Consider the following 17,528-nt stretch of genomic DNA (forward strand, 5'->3'; position numbering starts at 1 on the left):
GGCCTCTGCATGGGGAACAACCAGGACATGGGGTGGGCTGAGTTGTTTGCCTTTCATGACTTCAGTTTTGACTATGTTAAAAATAAACTTTTAAAATGTAAAATACACTACATCCAAAAAAGATTTAGAGAAGAACTTGGGTGGCTTGGCCAGTTAAGTGTTCGACTCTTGGTCTCAGCTTGGGTCATGATCTCGTGGTTTGTGGGTTTGAGCCCCACACTGGGCTCTGCCCTGATGGCGTGGAGCCTGGTTGGGATTCTGTCTCTCCTCTCTGCTCCTCCCCTGCTTGTTCTCTCTCTCTCTCTCTCTCTCAAGCAAAAAAACTTAAAAAAAAAGAGAGAATTGGAGTGACATATGGAAAAGGACAAAGAGTGAAGGACGGTAGGAGAAGGACTTTGAGAATATCCATTTCACCTTATTTCCTTATCAGGTAGAACATTAGATAATCCTTTTTGTTTTACATAAAACTGCTCATCTTAACTGGCTATGAAAGGGTAAGATTGGAAGGATGGACCCTGGATCTGGAAGGAGAAAGGAAAATTCTCTTCACCTGATTCCTGGCCACCTTCTGGTCCCTGTTCCACTCCGTTCTGGGTGAGCTGCTCTGCTTTCCAGAACATTTCTCAAAGTGAGGTCCACAGATATCTGTGGGGCTCTGACACCCTTTCAGATACTTTGCAAAGGCAAAGGTGTGTAAAATTGCTGGGGCCTTAGCATTAACTGTCCCAGCCATCACTGCATTCTTCACCACCATGTACTGGTAGGGAAAAAAAAAAATACCAGTTCCATTTAAAAATGTCCTTGATAAAGGAGTAAAAAGTAATTTTATTAATGAGTGAATACACGTTTTTAACTTCTGGGTAACAGTACACACGAAGAACTGCTGCATGCTAAGGTAGATTGGTTGTCCCGGGAAATGCATCATGCATTTGTATGAGTTGCAAGCTAAACTAACCACTTTATCCATGGACGCCATTTTTACCTGCAAGAACAACTGACAAGTTATGTTTATTCAGACTTGGGTATCTGACGGGTATTTCCTCACAAGCAAATGAAATGAGTCTGTCATTTCGAAGAAACTTAAGACTATTTGTTGCCAATGATAAAAATTGAACTTTCAAGTGAAAATCTGAATTTCTGAAAATTTACATTGCCACTGTGAGCTTGATAGATGCTCAGTACTTTCCTGGTGAAATTGGTGATGGTGGTAATTAATGTGATTGTTTGATATTAGACATTGAAATGTGTCAACATTTTGAAGCAATATTTTCCAAATGACTAATGTGTGATATTACAAAATCACTCCTGGGTAAATGATCCACTCAAAGTGCAAGACAGACCAATGGAATTTACTGTAATCACAGGAAAGTTTATTGGTATGGTTTCATATTCCAACTGCAGTGAACCTTTAAATAACTTTCATTTGCCAGGTTAGGTTTAGTATAAAATACACACAATTATCCCAAACATCTCCCAAATACTCCTCTGTTCCAATTATGTATCTGTGTGAGACTTGATTTCCTCCAAAATATATTGCAAGAGACAAAATGCAGAAGAAAATATAAGAACCCAGCTCTCTTTTCAACCAGACATCAGAGAAATTTGGAAACATGTAAAACAATGCTCCCTTTGTTTTTTTGGAAAAGTTATTTTTCATAACAATGTTACTTTAAAAAGGAATTGCATTGCAAAATTTGTTCTAATTATTAATATGGTGAACACCGATGCCAGTGGTGTTTTGGTAAATGTTTAACAACCAGCTCCCTGAGGGGCCTTGAAGGGAGCCCTGATTTATAGTGTCCGCTGATTTCCGTGGTATAAATGCTCTCATCACGACCACTTTCAAGGTGCCAATATGTTATTGATGCAAAGTTGGGAAGGGACCTGCTCTCCCTCTAGCCTGTGGTGAGAGGGATCCAGCACATCACTGATTATAACCCACCTCTTTGTTGGCATCCTAACTTGTGTTTTTAGCTTATTGAGAGAGAGAGAGAGAGAGAGAGAGAGAGAGAGAGAGAATACCAAGTAGGCTCTGTGCTGTCAGCACGCTGGGTTCGATCTCACAAACCCATGAGATCATGACCTGAGCCACAATCAAGAGTGAGATACTTAACAGACTGAGCCACCCAGGTGCCGTATCCTAATTCTGAAGTGTGTTTGAGAACAGGTGTCCCAGGATCATCACCCTGACCTCAGTCAGCTCAGCAATGTCAGGCACCCTGGAGAAAGTTTTTGAGACTGAAGTTCTTATGTTCCTCACATCAACATCCTACCATCCCCTGTGTTCCCTCTGCCGACCCCTTGGCAAAGACAAGACACCTGTGTCTTTCCATTCTAACCCCTTCTTAAAAGATTTTTTTTTTTTTTTTTTTTTTTTTTTGCTTTAAGCAAACACTTTCTCGGGATTCCGTCAGGAAGAGCTCACAGGTGGCTGAGATTTGGTCATGATTTACTAGGTGACCTGTGTGTAAAATCGGTTAAATGGACTTGTGACTCTCAACAGACGGAAAGCTGCTGAGAGGACAATGGATCAGAGCTCAATATCATACCACCTCCCCTCATCCCCTGTCGGGGTGGGAAGAATGAGGACCCTTACCAGGAGGCGTATATATAAACAAAATACTTTATTATTTGCAAGAGAAAAGGCCAGATTACAAAATCTTTATACTTCAGTTCTGTGCATGACCACACCAAAGGTTTATGATGGACTTTGGTTTCTGTAACTTAGGTTGAACCACATGACACTGCCAACTTTGTAAGTTTCTAAAAAAGTCCAATATTGGCAATTTCATGTGGTTCAACCCCATTTAAAATGAGCCAAGGGCTAAGATCCCCTTTGGCAGAAAGACATTCCCGGTCACATGTCTGTTGATGTTATAAACAGATGTCTGAGTGATAAACATGTCCCGCTTGAGAAAAACATCCTGTGCTTAAAGACACTGGAAACGGTCTCGGGTAGGTACTTAGAGTCCCCAGCTCTGGTGTTGCTGTTCCCAGCTGCCCCCCGCACCCAGTTTCGTGGTCTCAATACATAGATGGACTCCTCTCCGGGGACGTCAGCCACTCCTCTGAGTGGCCTCTCACATCTCGAGTGAAGTCGGTGAGGCTCCGAAACCAGGTCGACTCGATCATTTTCAAGCATCCTGACTGCTCGCGGACCCAGGCGCTCCTTTGAAACAACCACGGGAGTCTCCCGTCGGGCGCACAACATTTCTGCAAGTCGACCCCTCCAAAGGATTCTCTCTCCCGTTTTCTGTGCCCTCTCTTTGCCTCTGGGCATTCAGCTTCCACGAAAATAGGAACAAAGACCCGTGCCGCTGCGGGCACTGAGCAGAAAGGAACAGCATCGTGCGTGTCCAGACAGCCCACGACCCGACAGGTGAGCCAGGCCAGGGAAAAAATTCGAGTTTCGTTCATGACCAACAGACTTCGTGAAGGTCCCCCTCCCCTCCCCTCACCGGCCCCAACCTTCAGCTCTGTACAATACGTTTAACTTTACATGGAGTGCAGATAAAAATAAAGCTTTCTTACAAATTGCATTTTTTCCAGTGAGTTACTTCTGCAGTAAAAATAGCTGCTACATAAATCCTTCCTGATCTCTGAAAAGGAGCCACATATTTCCAAAAATAGCATTCTTATTTTAATCATACAGAATAATTTGGGGCGCGGAGGTGGACCATGGGAAGGGAATGGCTGGTCAGGGGACGTTAGTCGTCGGGGAAACCCGGTCGAACTAAAAAATAAAAGAAGGTTTGCGTATCAACTGGTTTAAAGGCATGCACAGGAATGGAAAACATATGCCATTCGTCAAGAAAAATACTGCTCTATAGCTTTTACGTTACAATTAAGGAGAAAGCGGAGGCTACATGTGCCTCCAGATAATAACATTAAGTGTTTTTATAAAAATTCCCAAATGTACAAAGTCCTTGCCGGATGATAATCCGGGCAAAACAAAACAAAAACAAGGGACTGACCCTCTCAGAACTTACACCTGTAGGCATATTGAATGTAAATAACACACGGCTTTACAACTTCTGCGTCTGGCCGGGCAGACGTGACGTTTGCAGAATGCCACACGGGCTCTGCGTTCCTGCTCCACGTACGCTTACGGAATTATTTTAACTTACAATGTACAGTTTTTGTTAAATAGGACCATTAGAGGATTCAGACAGCAACGAGGAGACTACAGTCATATATACAAACCTGACTCCTGAAACGGCACCACAGTCTCCCTGCACCGCCCCTCCGCCTCTCTGAACCGAACAGAACACCCCTGCCTTTGTGATTCCCGGCTGCCAGAGGCGGAAAGAAACTTACGAGAAACAAACAAACAAAAACAAAAAAACCCCAAAATGCGCGTGACCCAGACAGGCTCGCTCCTTTGAGACTCTCCGAGAGCCCGGACGTTCCGGTCACACAGCCTGCTCGGGGATGGGGGGCGGCCAGGGCGGCTTCCCAGTGCTTCTTTCTCGGTCGTTCTAACGTTAAGAGCGTCATCAGCAGCGTGTTCCAAGTCGGCAGGCTCTCCGAGCGAGAAACCGTGCTTCCTGGTGGCGGAAAACCCGCGGTTTCGGAGGGAACAAGGCCACTGCTCCGCGGCGACTCTCCGGGACGCGATCAACGCCGCCTGTCAGGGTCCTCGGGGTGGGGGGTGGGGGGGCCCACGCGGGCGGGGCCGGCTCCGGTCGGGGCCCCGCGGGCCTCAGTCCTCCGTGTCGGGCTGGACGCCCAGGATGGCGTGCAGTTCCTCGGGGGTGAACCCCAGCAGGTGCTGCAGGTCGCACACGAAGCGGTACACGTAGCGCTTGCCCGATGTCTTGTGGATGATGTTCTTGTCGTAGTAGTAGCGCAAACCGCGGCTCAGCTTCTCGTAGTTCATCTTGGGCTTGTTTTTCCTCTTCCCCCACCGGCGGGCCACCTGCGGCGGACACGGAGGGAGAGACTTCAACTGGGCAGGTAAAGAAAAAGCGGGGGGACCTACTCCCCCGATGAGGGTGGTCGTGCCCGCTTACCCGGAGAGAACCGGGCCGGCCCTCACGAGCCCTGGGGGTGTGTGCTCTGTTTCAGGGCACCTGCCGGGGCACCGTGTCTCTGAGGACGGAGGGAGGGGCCCCCACCCGCCGCGCCGCCTCCTGTGGCCTGAAGCGATGGTTCACGGTCAGGCGGCTCCAACGCAAGGGAAACGCTGTCCCCCCCCCCCCCCCCCCCGGGCTCCTATTCCAGGCACCCCAGCCAACAGCTGCCGGGTGTGGTCCTGAGCCACGGGACGGTATGCATTCCTCGGTGCTTCTTTGCACCTTCCTGCTGCCAGAGATCACGGGCCTCTCTAAGGCCTGCAGGGGAGGGTCTCGGATCTGCCCCCGGCCTCCTCCTGCAGAGGGGAAGCCCCGAGGACCAGCACGGGGCTGCGGGGGGAAAAGGCAAACTCCCCACGGCATTTGCGAGTGGTCGGGAGAGACCCTCAGTTTACCGCTTGTGCCTCTACATCAGAGGAGAGAGCAAGACGGAGAAGCCTGCCCGGTGCCCGCGTGCACACCCACGGGACACTAGAGCTGCTCTGGTTAGTAGCCATGGACCCTGCCGTGTGCCCAGCTGGGCCTAAGGTGAGGAAATCAGGGTTCTGAGCCCAGAGATGGACTTCCCGAGCCCTGGCCATACCTCATCGGGGTCAGCGAGCTTGAACTCCCATCCGTCCCCGGTCCAGCTGATGAACGGCTGGCAGGACTTGTCCGAGAGTAATTCCAGGAGGAACTGCCACAGCTGAATAGGTCCGCTTCCTGCGGGGGGAAGGGGCGGGTTACACGTTTTTACAGATTTACAGTTCGGCAAGGCTTTCGTCCTCCTAGTGACCTCGGCTGCCGGAGCCCTGTGAGACCCACCTCCGGACAGGGGACCAACATGACGACCCGGTTCAAGGGTGGTGACACTTCAACGGCACCAGGCTAGAGACCGAATAGGGCATCTTCCTCCCCGCCTCCCACTCCAGAAACAAGGGGTCACTGGGCCCTTAAGGATCGCCGAGTTTGGTCTTCTGGAAAAAAACTCAGGGCCACCGACTCTAGACATGAAAATTCCTCAGCTCGAGGGCGCCCAGCTGGCTCGGTCGGGGGAGCGTGCGACTCTTGCCCTCGGGGTTGTGAGTTCGAGCCCCATGGTGGGTGCAGAGATGCCTTAAAATCTTTTAAAAAAGATTCCTCATCCTGTTTAATTGTTCCTTATGTAATAAGTTTCAGGGTTTATTTCTAGAGCCACCCAGCAGGACAGGGGCGGGGGTGGCTGAAGGGGCGTTTCCCCACAGAATGAGGCACGCCATTCAAGGAATCCTACGCTGCACCTTCCTGACTTGAATGAGGGTGGGTAAATTGCTTAATCCAGGACTCAGTTTACTCAACAGTGAGTTGGGCATCTGGGGTTGTATCCATTGCTTCACCACCTCTGGTGAGGGATGCTTTGCTTTTCATATACCTTTCCTGGGTAATATTTAGAACCCCCACCTTGTGAAGAGGGTTATCACTGTATTTTATTTATTTTTTTAAAGTTTACTTATTTTGAGAGAGAGACAGACAGACTGAGTGGGGAAGGAGAAAGAGAATCTGCAGGCTCCGCACTGTCAGCACAGAGCCTGACACGGGGCTCGAACTCACGAACCGTGAGATCATGACCTGAGCCGAAACCGAGAGGTGGATGCTTAACCGACTGAGCCACCCAGGCGCCCTGTAACACTCTTTTATTTATTTATTTTTAATGTGTTTTGTTTTTTTTTTTAATTTATTTTTGAGAGTGAGAGCAAAAGCATGAGCGGGAGAGGGGCAGAGAGAGGGAGGGAGACACAGAATCCGAAGTAGGCTCCAGGCTCCGAGCTGTCAGCGCCGAGATCGACGCGGGGCTCAAACCCGCGAACCGTGACATCATGACCTGAGCCACAGTCAGAGGCTTAACCGACTGAGCCGCCCAGGCATCCCTGTAACATTGCTTTAAAGAGGAGGTGCGCTCAGATGCCAGGTGTCTTGCCCCGAATCACACACCCATCAAAGAGCTGTTCCTCAAGACCCCATGGCCATCATCAATAAGGCTAGAAAACACGAAGGGCAGGAGTTCTGGAAGCAGACACAACCAGGTTACCTATGTGCCCGGAAAGCTGTCTACTTCTGAGCCAACCGCCCCAACTGTAAAGCCGGTTACTGCCCTCACCTGCGCTGGGCTGTCCCAAGGATCGCCAACCCTATTCGCGCCTAGTTAGCCACAAAGAGCTGACAGTTGGCAAATGGTAACGAATCTTAAAATGAAGACCACCATGGCTGTTTATTTTCTCACCAAGCCCATTTCTGTGGACGTTTGGGACGACAAAAAAAAAAAAAAAAAAAAAAAAAAAGGATCCCTCTGTATTCTTACTTTAACCTGTGAGTTGTTTTTCCATAGGTATTTTTTTTTAATCCAGTGGCTCCATATGGTCAAAATATGAAAAAAAAAAAACCAAAAACACCCACACACATTTAAGGACCTATGAAGCAATGAAAAAAAAAAATCTTGGTAATTTTGCTCAAGCACTGGAAATATCTGCTTCCAGAAGCAGCCTTAATATTTATCCGTTGCCTAAAATAGCTCTCGCCCAAATCTTAAAAATAAGATGGATTTTAGAAACACGAAAAGGTAAACAGCCCCCGTGTTATTGCAGGCGGGCTCCTGTCCCTCCCCGGGCTGGCTGACGTTCTTTGGAATTCCTGGAGGGGGTGAGTCAGAGCTAAGGCCTCCGCAGGCCCCGTGCGTGCGCCCCAGCCGTCTCCCCTGCAGGCCGGCCCTGCACACCCCAGGTGAGGGAGCCGCCCCTGGAAGCGCATCCCCGCCACCGAGCTGGGTGTGCGAAATCCCTGCAACGTTGGCCGTTTTAGAAATCGGGGATGCGGCCTGCCCGATTCGGGATGACGGCCACGCAGGCAACGCGGGGTGTGAATACAATGTGCTCCAACCAGAAACACCCTGGATAAATAATGCGGCGCTGTGGCCGGGCGGGGCCCGGGGAGGTGACGGGGAGACCCGGGCGATGCGCTCACCTGTGAAGCCGGCCAGCACCGCCGCAGGTATGACTGGTTTGCCCTGCTCCACCGGGTCGCTCCGCTCCTGGATGTAGTCCTTGAAGGACATGGTCGGCTTGTTGAGGCACAGGGACTGGCTGCAGTCATCCTCGAAGCTCTCGAAGGAAGGCACTCGCTGCACGTCCAGCAGCGACGACTGGCTGTTCCAGGACTGCAGCAGCGAGTCCGAGCTCTCGAAGCTGTCCGTGCCGTTCTCGGGGGAGTCACGGTCCCGGGGCTTTCCTGGCAAAGACAACCGGGCACGGACGCTGACTCCTCGGGGCAGGGGACCGTCCGGTGTTACTGAGCCGCGAGGGACCTCAGGCTGGTCTGGGGCTTTGCAGCAGCATGGACACCAACCCCCCTGGGGACTGCTCACAAAGCTCCTCCACGAGGCACTCGGTCCTGATGACTAATGTGCCATACAACCTCAGCACCCAGCAGCAGCATGGCTGAACCAAGTGCAGCTCTGCAGGATGGAGTATTACACAGCAATGAAAAGGAAAACCGGGGGGCGCCTGTTAAGCCCCCAACTTCGGCTCAGATCATGATCTCCCAGTTCGTGGGTTTGAGCCCCACGTCGGGCTCTGTGCTGACAGCTCGGAGCCTGGAGCCCGCTTCGGATTCTGGGTCTCCCTCTCTCTCTGCCCCTCCCCCACTCACTCTTAAAACAAAAAAAAAGAAAGAAAAGGACAATTGTCTGCCACATCCAACCACATGCATGGGTCTCAGACACAATGAGGAACAAAAGGCACAAGAAAACAGAGCGCTAGGATTCCATTTATATCAAGTTCACGGGCAGGAAAATCTAATCTATGATGACAGCAGTCAAGACAATGGTTTCCTCTTGCTGTGTGGACGCTACCGATGGAAGGCACGTGATGGGGTCTTCTGGGAGGCTGGAAGCTTCTCTATCTCCATCTGGGTGGCTGTTACTTACTCAGGGGCATATATGTAAACAGTCAGCCGGCAGTACAAGCCGAGATTTGTGCGTTGTACGTGTGCGCCTCCATAAAAAGAAATCTGTCATATTCCTACGTTTTCTCCCACATGCAGGAATGTCACATTCCTACGTTTTCTCCCAAAATAGCCCACTGAGTGGAGGAATCCAGCTGCGAGAGCAGAGACCATGCCTTGTTTGCTCAATACCCGCGGTGCCCGGCTCAGAGCGTGAAACATAGCGGGAGTCGATGTTTGCGGAGACCATCTGTCCCCTGCAACAGTGCCCCACAGCACTTGGGACACAGAGGGGACCTGTGCCCTCCTCCAAAGGCTGAATCCAGGCCGAGCTGCGTGAGAAGCTCCCCTCACTGTGCAACTGTCTGAATCAAGCCTGGAGCCCTGACTTACCAGAACCGCCAGCGAGAAGGTTCAAGCTGCCGCCTGGGAAGTCCTGACTGACGGGGCAGTAACTGACGCTGACGGTGTTGAGTCGAGACTTGGGGAGCATCTGAAAGTCCTGCTCAGAACCGAGTGCGCTGGGTGCTGAGGATGATGGACACACGTCCAGGAGGCAGCCTTTGGGGTAATTCTGTGTCTGCACGCCATACGCTGCCTGCTCCACGCCAAAGCCTGGGACACAACGATCGGACGGCAGAGTTGTTAGGCAGGAGCGACGTGGTCATCAGAGACCCTCTGTGCCCTCGAACCGAACCAAACACAACCCGTTCTGCGCGCTCTCACCCTCCACGAAACCGTGGGGGGACGTGGACTTCGGCAACAGCTCTTCTGAAGCCAGGGAGCCCTTTTCCAAAATTCCCCGGACCGAGATGCGGTGCCTCGATGTTAGCATTTCTACGGCTCTGGTTTATCAAATGCTTTCATCCTGCCTCGGGATGGCAGAGGTCACTGGCTCTTTCAGTTTCTAAGGCTCGGAGGGAGTAAGTGATTTGCCACCCAGCGTGTGCCTTGCAAGGGAACATCCCCTCCCTCTGCTGGCTGGGGGGGGGGGGGGCGGGGGGGGGACCATCTGTAATCCACACTCATCAGTGTCAGTGACCAGAAGGGAAGACCCGAATTCCAGGACACTTCTTTGAACTCCAAAGTTCAGAGCAAATTTAGAATTGCCTTCTACATGCTTCCCGTGCCTGTCACCTCTTACTGATTGCACCAGCTCTGACTACAACTGTCAGCCCCCTTCGCTCTGCCCCTGGGCTCTACAGACTGCCTTAGACGGCACTGGCCAGGCAAAGATCATGCCAGGCACTCAGCCAACGTTAGATTTTCCAGTAGCCGCAACAGCAAACTGAAAATAAACAGGTGAAATTAATTTTAACCTTTTATCTGACTCAATAGTACCAATTATCGTTGCAGATGTGTATTATTTACCACACGTCTCAACGTGGACCAGCCATGCATCAAGAGCCACGTGTCGTCACCACATGGGGACAGTGCAGGCCAAGACTGTGCGCCAGGGAGTCCAAATTTATTTTTATTTTTATTTTTTTCGTGGGGGTGGAGAGTGCAAATTTAATAGAAAAGCTTGAAACCAAGGTCTTCAGGGCAAGAATCGATTGGACTGACCTAGTGAATTGCTATTAATCCAATGAGGAACGGAGTTGAGGTGTGAATTTTCTTCATACTGATCTTCTGTCTTTTCTTGGTTTTCTGAAAAACAGATACAGGAGGCATAGGATTGCAAATCAAGGTTAAAAACATTTATTCCCAAATTACTATCGTACGGTTATTTTAGAATATCGAAATGCGTTTACGCTTCACGTTTTTTAAAATTTTTTTAAAGATTTTTTTTTAATTTATTTTTGAGAGAGACAGAGAGTGTGAGCGGGGGAGGGGCAGAGAGAGAGGGGAACAGGATCTGATGGGGGCTCTGTGCTGACAGCAGATGGCCCAATGTGGGACTTGACCTGAGCCGTGAGATCATGACCTGAGCCGAAGTCGGACGCTCAGCCGACTGAGCCACCCAGGCGCCCCTGTGCTCCACATTTAATCAGACGGTAATCAGTGTCATTTGGTCTTTTTAAAAAACCGGAGATAGCAACACATTTTCTAATAACTAGAGTGAGTTCTCCACCATGAGCGCTGTCACTGGCCAAGCTAAACGTTCTACGGCATCATTTCAAATATCTAGACCGTGAATTTAATTCACCCCTGCCGTCAAGAGGTAGTTAGATATTTATGAAGTTCCATCTGTCCCAGGGGCTGGGAACTTTGAAAAGGAAAAGGTTATTAGCATTCCCTGTGTGTGCTTACTCCCTACAAACACACTGAACCACACACACCCACAAATCCAGGCCCACACACACTCACACCCTGAGTGATGGTCAGACAGGCCCAACCCGCCAGTGAGCAGATTCACCAGAAACTCGTCAAATCAGACTTGTCCAAGTTCAGGAAGGATTTGGGGGTCTTCACAAATAAGCTTCCTTGGCCCCCAGAGGCCACAGCCTAAAAGAAATGGTGGCTGAAACCTAAAGTCTTTCAAAGATCCTGGGTCTGTAAAAGGTGTTGAAACACAGGGTTTAAAATCAAGTGAATGAGGACTATTTCTCTGAACTCTACCAATGAACTGATTTTCTCATATTTATAACTTGATCCTTTCCTATAATTTTTTTTTTTTTTTAACTAGATGTGTTGTTAACATTGCTGCCAACACTCTTATAAGGTCTAAATCAAGACTTTCTGGGGGCGTCTGGGTGGCTCAGCCGGTTAAGCGTCCGACTTCGATTCGGATCATGATCTCACAGTTCACAAGTTCGAGCCCCACGTCGAGGTCTGTGCTGACAGCTCGGAGCCCGGAGCCTGCTTCGGATTCTGTGTGTCCCTGCCTCTCTGCCCCTCCCTTGCTCACGCTCTGCCTCTCTCTCTCTCAAAAATAAACATTAAAAAAAAAATTAAAGACTTTCTATCTGAGGAGAGTTCTTTTTATCCAATGGCCAGTTTCTGCAGAACATGTCAGCGTGTAAACATCTATCAATCACTTCTGCATTTGTTTAAATAGATAAAACCAGAGGAAATTCTTGTTGTTGCATTCCATTGGGTCTTAGGAAAACTTACTGTAAAATGCACGGAGTGTGTCTGAATAAAAGCTCCCTTTCGCTCAGGGCAACTTGCTCCTTCGGGTTCTCTAAGATGCACCCCAGCACCTGGGAGTTCTGTTGGCCTCCATATCTGAGCCAACACGCACTCCTCTGACACATGCCATCTGACCACGGTCAACGAGTTAGTGACTCAGGTCACTGCCTCGTGGCTATGCTCCATTCCACACACACACACACACTTCAGTGGATTAAAAACCCTCTAATCACGGCCACACATCTGACTCACTCCGGTGGCATTTTCAGGCCCTTTACGTAATTCGGAACCCCAACCATACGATTACAGAGCACCGCTCCCCCTTCCATCCCTCTTCCCTGCCACGGCTCTCCTCGGCGAGCAGGAGCCAGGCCCCACAGCGGGTACCTTTGATCATCTGCTCCAGATGCTCCCAGAGAATGTCGCCCACAAAGTCAGGTGCCAGCTCCAGAAAACGCTCCTTGCCCAGGTTGCATAACATGTGGCCATTCATGCCGAACCTCTGGAGATTGACGTTGACCAGGCTGAACTCGCTGGTGGCCCAGAGGAGCCATTGGCATACTTGCTGCTCGGTCCACAGCCAGGGGTCTGTCCGGGGGAGGGAAGGACAGACAGACACACACAGGGAGAAAACGGGAGGGAGGAAGTGAGGGCAGTGTCGTTCCTGATCTGCCGGCAAAGTCCGGATGTGTACCAGAGACCGGGCAGAGGGGAAAGACACCCAGTAAACTCTAAGACAGCAACAACGGTGCCGGACTGAGTGTTCGGCCGGTTGACGGGTCTGAAACCATCACTGGCTCGGGTTACGCACACCCCCGCCACCCTGCAAGCTGCCTGGGGAAGACCCAGCCGTCATCCCAAGCAATGACGGTCAGATTCGTTCTTCCAGTACAACCCAGACTCAGAGAAACTACTGGAAAAAGTGGCCCTTACTCTTCGGGATGCCAAGACGGTGCTGCTCCTTCTTGAAGCCGCTGAAGGTAGCTTTTAAGGCTTGACTCATCACGGCCTTGCTGCACGGCGTTAACAGAGGTAACTCACAGCTGGATGCATCTAGAAAGAAACCCCATGGGGACATGAGGACTGGAAGCTGGCACGACCACATACTGAATTCAGGGGAGAAATCTTGTTAAGTTTTCAGGAAAGAACAATTTTGATCTCAAACCTTGACGTAATTCCTTAAGAGAGTATAAATATTATCAAAAATTTGGGCAGGGAGGGGTAGAAATTCAGAAAATATCCTACATCTCACAGCTACACTTATGAAAATAAAGTGCAAGTTTTATTTTATTTTGCAAATTATTTTGCCATTATCCTTAGATGAAATGCCTATCTAAATCTCTTTTAAAATTTTTTTTTTTAATTTTTTTTTTTTTCAACGTTTATTTATTTTTGGGACAGAGAGAGACAGAGCATGAACGGGGGAGGGGCAGAGAGACAGGGAGACACAGAATCGGAAACAGGCTCCAGGCTCCGAGCCGTCAGCCCAGAGCCCGACGCGGGGCTCGAACTCCCGGACCGCGAGATCGTGACCTGGCTGAAGTCGGACGCTCAACCGACTGCGCCACCCAGGCACCCCTCTTTTAAAATTTTTAAACAATGAAAGACAGTAGGTGGTTTCAGTCAAAGGTTTTAAGGGACGGTAAATGTATAATCTACCATTTAAAAGAATTTTTTTTTAAATGTTTATTCATTTTTGAAGGAGACAGAGACAGAGCCCGACGTGGGGCTCGAACTCAGGAGCTGTGAGATTATGACCTGAGCCGAAGTGGGACGCTTAACCGACTGGGCCACCCAGGTGCCCCTGTAAATGTACAATCTGAAGTTACCTCCATTCAAATAAGCAGCAGGTAAAGGGCCTTCTGGTGTAATGTGAACACACAGCATTTAGCCCCGGTCACGTCAGCGCACCTGCAATTTTTATTGAAAACCAATTTTCTCCGGGTTCCCTCAGCAATTTCATGAATGATAAACGACCGCATGATGGTATACTTAGGCAGGCATCTGTGTTTTAATTAGTTTTCTGGGCTGTATTTTCCAGCACCTACTTCGTATGACAAAGTAATCTCTGGAATGTTTCCAACGAATAACCCTATCCCAGTAATTGTACAGGCATTATCTGACTGCTGTCCCTTTAAAAACGATAAGCCATGACATTAAGAACTACAGAAATAAATACATACGGGCGGGCAGATATTAGCAAGTGTCATTTGTTGCCCCAAGACTACGGGGTGGGGTGGATGATCTAACTAATGAGGAGACCCCAGACAGAGAAGCTGGGGTGCATTTTAATCATTGGCTTTGCAGGTGCGCCTGGGAGACCGGACCCAGGCTGGCTACAGTGTTGCAAACATTCCAGTGGAAATCTCAGGGGCTCCCCTACAGGTTGGTCCCAGCAGGGCATTTGCTCTGGCTGGGGGGCGCCTGGCAGCCGAAGACACCAGAGCCAGCACGTTCATAGTGAGAAAACTGTCTTCTCCCAGGTCCAGAGTCACCGACTTTGCATGCCAAAGACTGAAGACACCAACCGTGGCCGCTTGCAAATGGTCGCCTCTTTAGTAACCGAACTAGGCACACTTTGTCAAGTCTGAGTAACAAATTACCATGAGAAATTGAATCCAAGCCTGTGGGCACTTCCTGGAGTGTCTGCTCTTCATTTAGAGAGGGGAAAACCGCAAACAGGGACCCATCGAAGGTGTCCAAAGCTGGCTGGCGCTGGGAAACAGATGGAAAAGAAAACGGGAATTAATATTTCAACCCATTTAATCACCTGTTTTAAAAGTGGTCCATGGGTAATCGTCCCGACATAGCCTGACGAAACTGGCAATTATAAAGCCACCAATGGACCAGACCACCGAGCGCTCTCAGACCAGACTTACGAGACAGTCAAAGTGATGGGGAGGGTTCCATTTTACTCGGGATCATTTCACTGACCTCGCAGAGTCAGGATAACCCAGGAATTTATTTTTAATGGCTTAATAATTAACTTCAACGAAGAAACGAAGTAAACAAACCTAAAAATAATGGAACTTTGGAAGAACAGGACTGGACCAGACTAAGAGACCCACCTGGTCCAAACACCTGGTCCCTCCACTACATCAGAGGGAAATTCAGTCAGACTGGGCACAAAAGCAAAAACTACCCTCAGTCGGGCAGTTTTAGCTCATTGCCGTTAAAGGGAAGACGAATGACTGAGTGAAAACTGAGAAGCAAACAGTGAAATAAATTACTTTATTTATGGAAGCAGTTATCTTTATGTTTAACCACAAAACACTTTAATTGAAACTAGTTTTTTTTTTTTTTCACTCATCAACTCCAATGGTCCAGAAAATAGTAATGGATATGAAAAAAACACCTTAAGGTTTACTTTTATAAAAGTTAAGGGGTTGCAAAGACCTCTACCCCACATCATCTACTAAGGAGAAAGATTTCCAAAGGAAAAAGGTTTCAAGTTCAACTATCTATAGCTTAGGGGAAAAAGAGAATGGTGACACAGAGAAAGATAAACCCCACACTGTGTCGATCTAAGATAATTTCATCTAACAGTTATGAAAGTAGCCTTTAATGGAAGACTTGTTTATAAGTAACAGATAAAGTCTTGATTCATCACTGCCTGACTTGCTGAGTAACAATGTAAAAGATGGTTATGTTTTTCCAACATACACTGGAAATCCCGTGTTATGTGTAATACAATGAACCATCTGTTGAGTCATCAATTTAAAAAATGTGCAACACATTTACAAATAAAATCGGTTTGTGTGCTTTCTTTCTAGAAATGCGGAACAATGAATGACGCATTACGTAAGAGGGCAGGCAGAAGTTGGACCGCAGCCTAAAACACTCAACACAGCGATGTCCCAACGATATGGGAGCCCAGCCCCCCAAAACCCGAGACTCTAATGTCTGACTGCCAGAAACCTAAGGGAATAAACAATCAAGTAAGTTCGAAATCCTCATCTGGACTTATAAACTATACCACAGGACCAATTTCAGTGAAATAGCCAATTAATTATTATTATTATTTTTTTAATTCCCAGTAACATTTCCCCAGGTGACCAAGAAATGCCTTTCCTTTCCTGGCTGGAAGTTCTTTTTTTAAAGTCAGGAAGCCAAAAGACAATACAAATTCCCACTGAGTGTACCAACACATCAATGTCAGCAACGACGTTTCTTCTCCGAACCCAGAGATCACATGAGCATCATCAGGTTCTTTTAGCGTCTGGAAGAATTTTCCTCTCTAGGGGTGTGGTTTCAAACCTAACACCACGATTTCTTATACAGCCTCTGCCACGTGGAAAACATCTGACCAAATCAAACGAGCAAACTCACTGGCTGGAAGTTTCCTGACCTTCCTAATACGCAAGAAAAGCCTGGGCCCATTTTTGGCCGTCGGGGACTCTCCGGGACTAAATCACCTCCTAAGGATACACAAACGGTCATGCAACACGACGGAGCTCCGTCACCGTACGAAACACTAAGCTTGGTGGAGGCCAATCGAAAAATCCCTGCTTCTACAGGTGTTTACTGCGCGAGGCTAAAAAAACAATCAGGTCTCACTGTCATGTTTGAAGAAAGCAAACGGGAAATTATCAGTTTCTGCTCCTTCAGAATGTTCCCCAAAGGAACGAAGGCAGAAGCTGCCTGGAATTTGGCTCTTAGACACCGGAAAAGCCTCCTTCATCTTTCACCTGTGTTTTGGTTTACCTAGAGAGGCGTGCCATTCTGTGGCCGTGTGGCAGCAGGCTGCCAGCAGCCCGGTGGGCACAGACCCTTCGGAAGGAAGGACCCCCCCCTGCGGAGGCGGGCCTTCCTCCTCTCCGATCTTCCCTGGTCAGTTCTTTTTTTTTTTTTTTTTTTTAATTTTTTTTTTTAACGTTTATTTTTGAGACAGAGAGACACAGAGCATGAACAGGGGAAGGTCAGAGAGAGAGGGAGACACAGAATTTGAAACAGGCTCCAGGCTCTGAGCCGTCAGCACAGAGCCTGACGCGGGGCTCGAACTCACAGACCGCGAGATCACCACCTGAGCCGAAGTCGGCAGCTTAACCAACTGAGCCACGCAGGCGCCCCTTCCCTGGTCAGTTCTTAAACAACCCAGCCCATGACCCCAGGAAATGCACAGATGAACAGAACCGCAGTAGAGACAGCTTCTCCAGCGCTGTCCCACTGAGAATCCCAGGATTTTTCAGCTGGTAGGAGTCTCAGAAATAAACCACAAAGGCCTCGCCATCTGCAAATTAAATGGTTTCCTAGCGTGGAAGACAAGCAGAAACAAGCATCAGGATACCCATTTTAGAGACTAGAAAACTGAGGTCCAGAGAGACTAAGCAAACAATCCAGAGTCACACAGCCTGTATATTAAAAGGCCGGGGCTAAAGCCAGTCTTCTGGGACCCGGCGCATCGTTTTACGATCCTAGAGATTG

General features: G+C 48.9%; 1 protein-coding gene across 1 annotated transcript; it reads right to left on the minus strand.

Moving 5' to 3' along the window:
* Positions 1-1,352: 1,352 nt before the first annotated feature.
* On the minus strand, positions 1,353-14,902 carry ETS2 (ETS proto-oncogene 2, transcription factor). Its single transcript, XM_040483910.1, has 8 exons — positions 14,708-14,902; positions 13,038-13,157; positions 12,492-12,692; positions 10,596-10,679; positions 9,423-9,644; positions 8,052-8,315; positions 5,659-5,777; positions 1,353-4,918 (listed from the first exon to the last, which is right to left on the minus strand). The coding sequence occupies exons 2-8, from the start codon at positions 13,105-13,107 to the stop codon at positions 4,703-4,705; spliced, it is 1,176 nt and encodes a 391-aa protein (XP_040339844.1). The 5' UTR covers positions 13,108-13,157; positions 14,708-14,902; the 3' UTR covers positions 1,353-4,702.
* Positions 14,903-17,528: the final 2,626 nt, after the last annotated feature.

The sequence above is a fragment of the Herpailurus yagouaroundi genome, unplaced genomic scaffold (assembly GCF_014898765.1).
Source record: "Herpailurus yagouaroundi ecotype Mexico unplaced genomic scaffold, PumYag 162, whole genome shotgun sequence".
Taxonomy (NCBI): domain Eukaryota; kingdom Metazoa; phylum Chordata; class Mammalia; order Carnivora; family Felidae; genus Herpailurus; species Herpailurus yagouaroundi.

What these genes read in the sequence shown, in the direction of transcription:
- ETS2 (XM_040483910.1), bottom strand. Translation starts at nt 13,107, where the DNA reads ATGAGTCAAGCCTTAAAAGCTACCTTCAGCGGCTTCAAGAAGGAGCAG. An exon ending in CCGTCTTGGCATCCCGAAGA is followed by an intron (nt 12,693 to 13,037) that starts GTAAGGGCCACT and finishes TCCCCCGGACAG; the next exon opens with ACCCCTGGCTGTGGACCGAG. An exon ending in GGTGCTGGCCGGCTTCACAG is followed by an intron (nt 5,778 to 8,051) that starts GTGAGCGCATCG and finishes TTCCCCCCGCAG; the next exon opens with GAAGCGGACCTATTCAGCTG.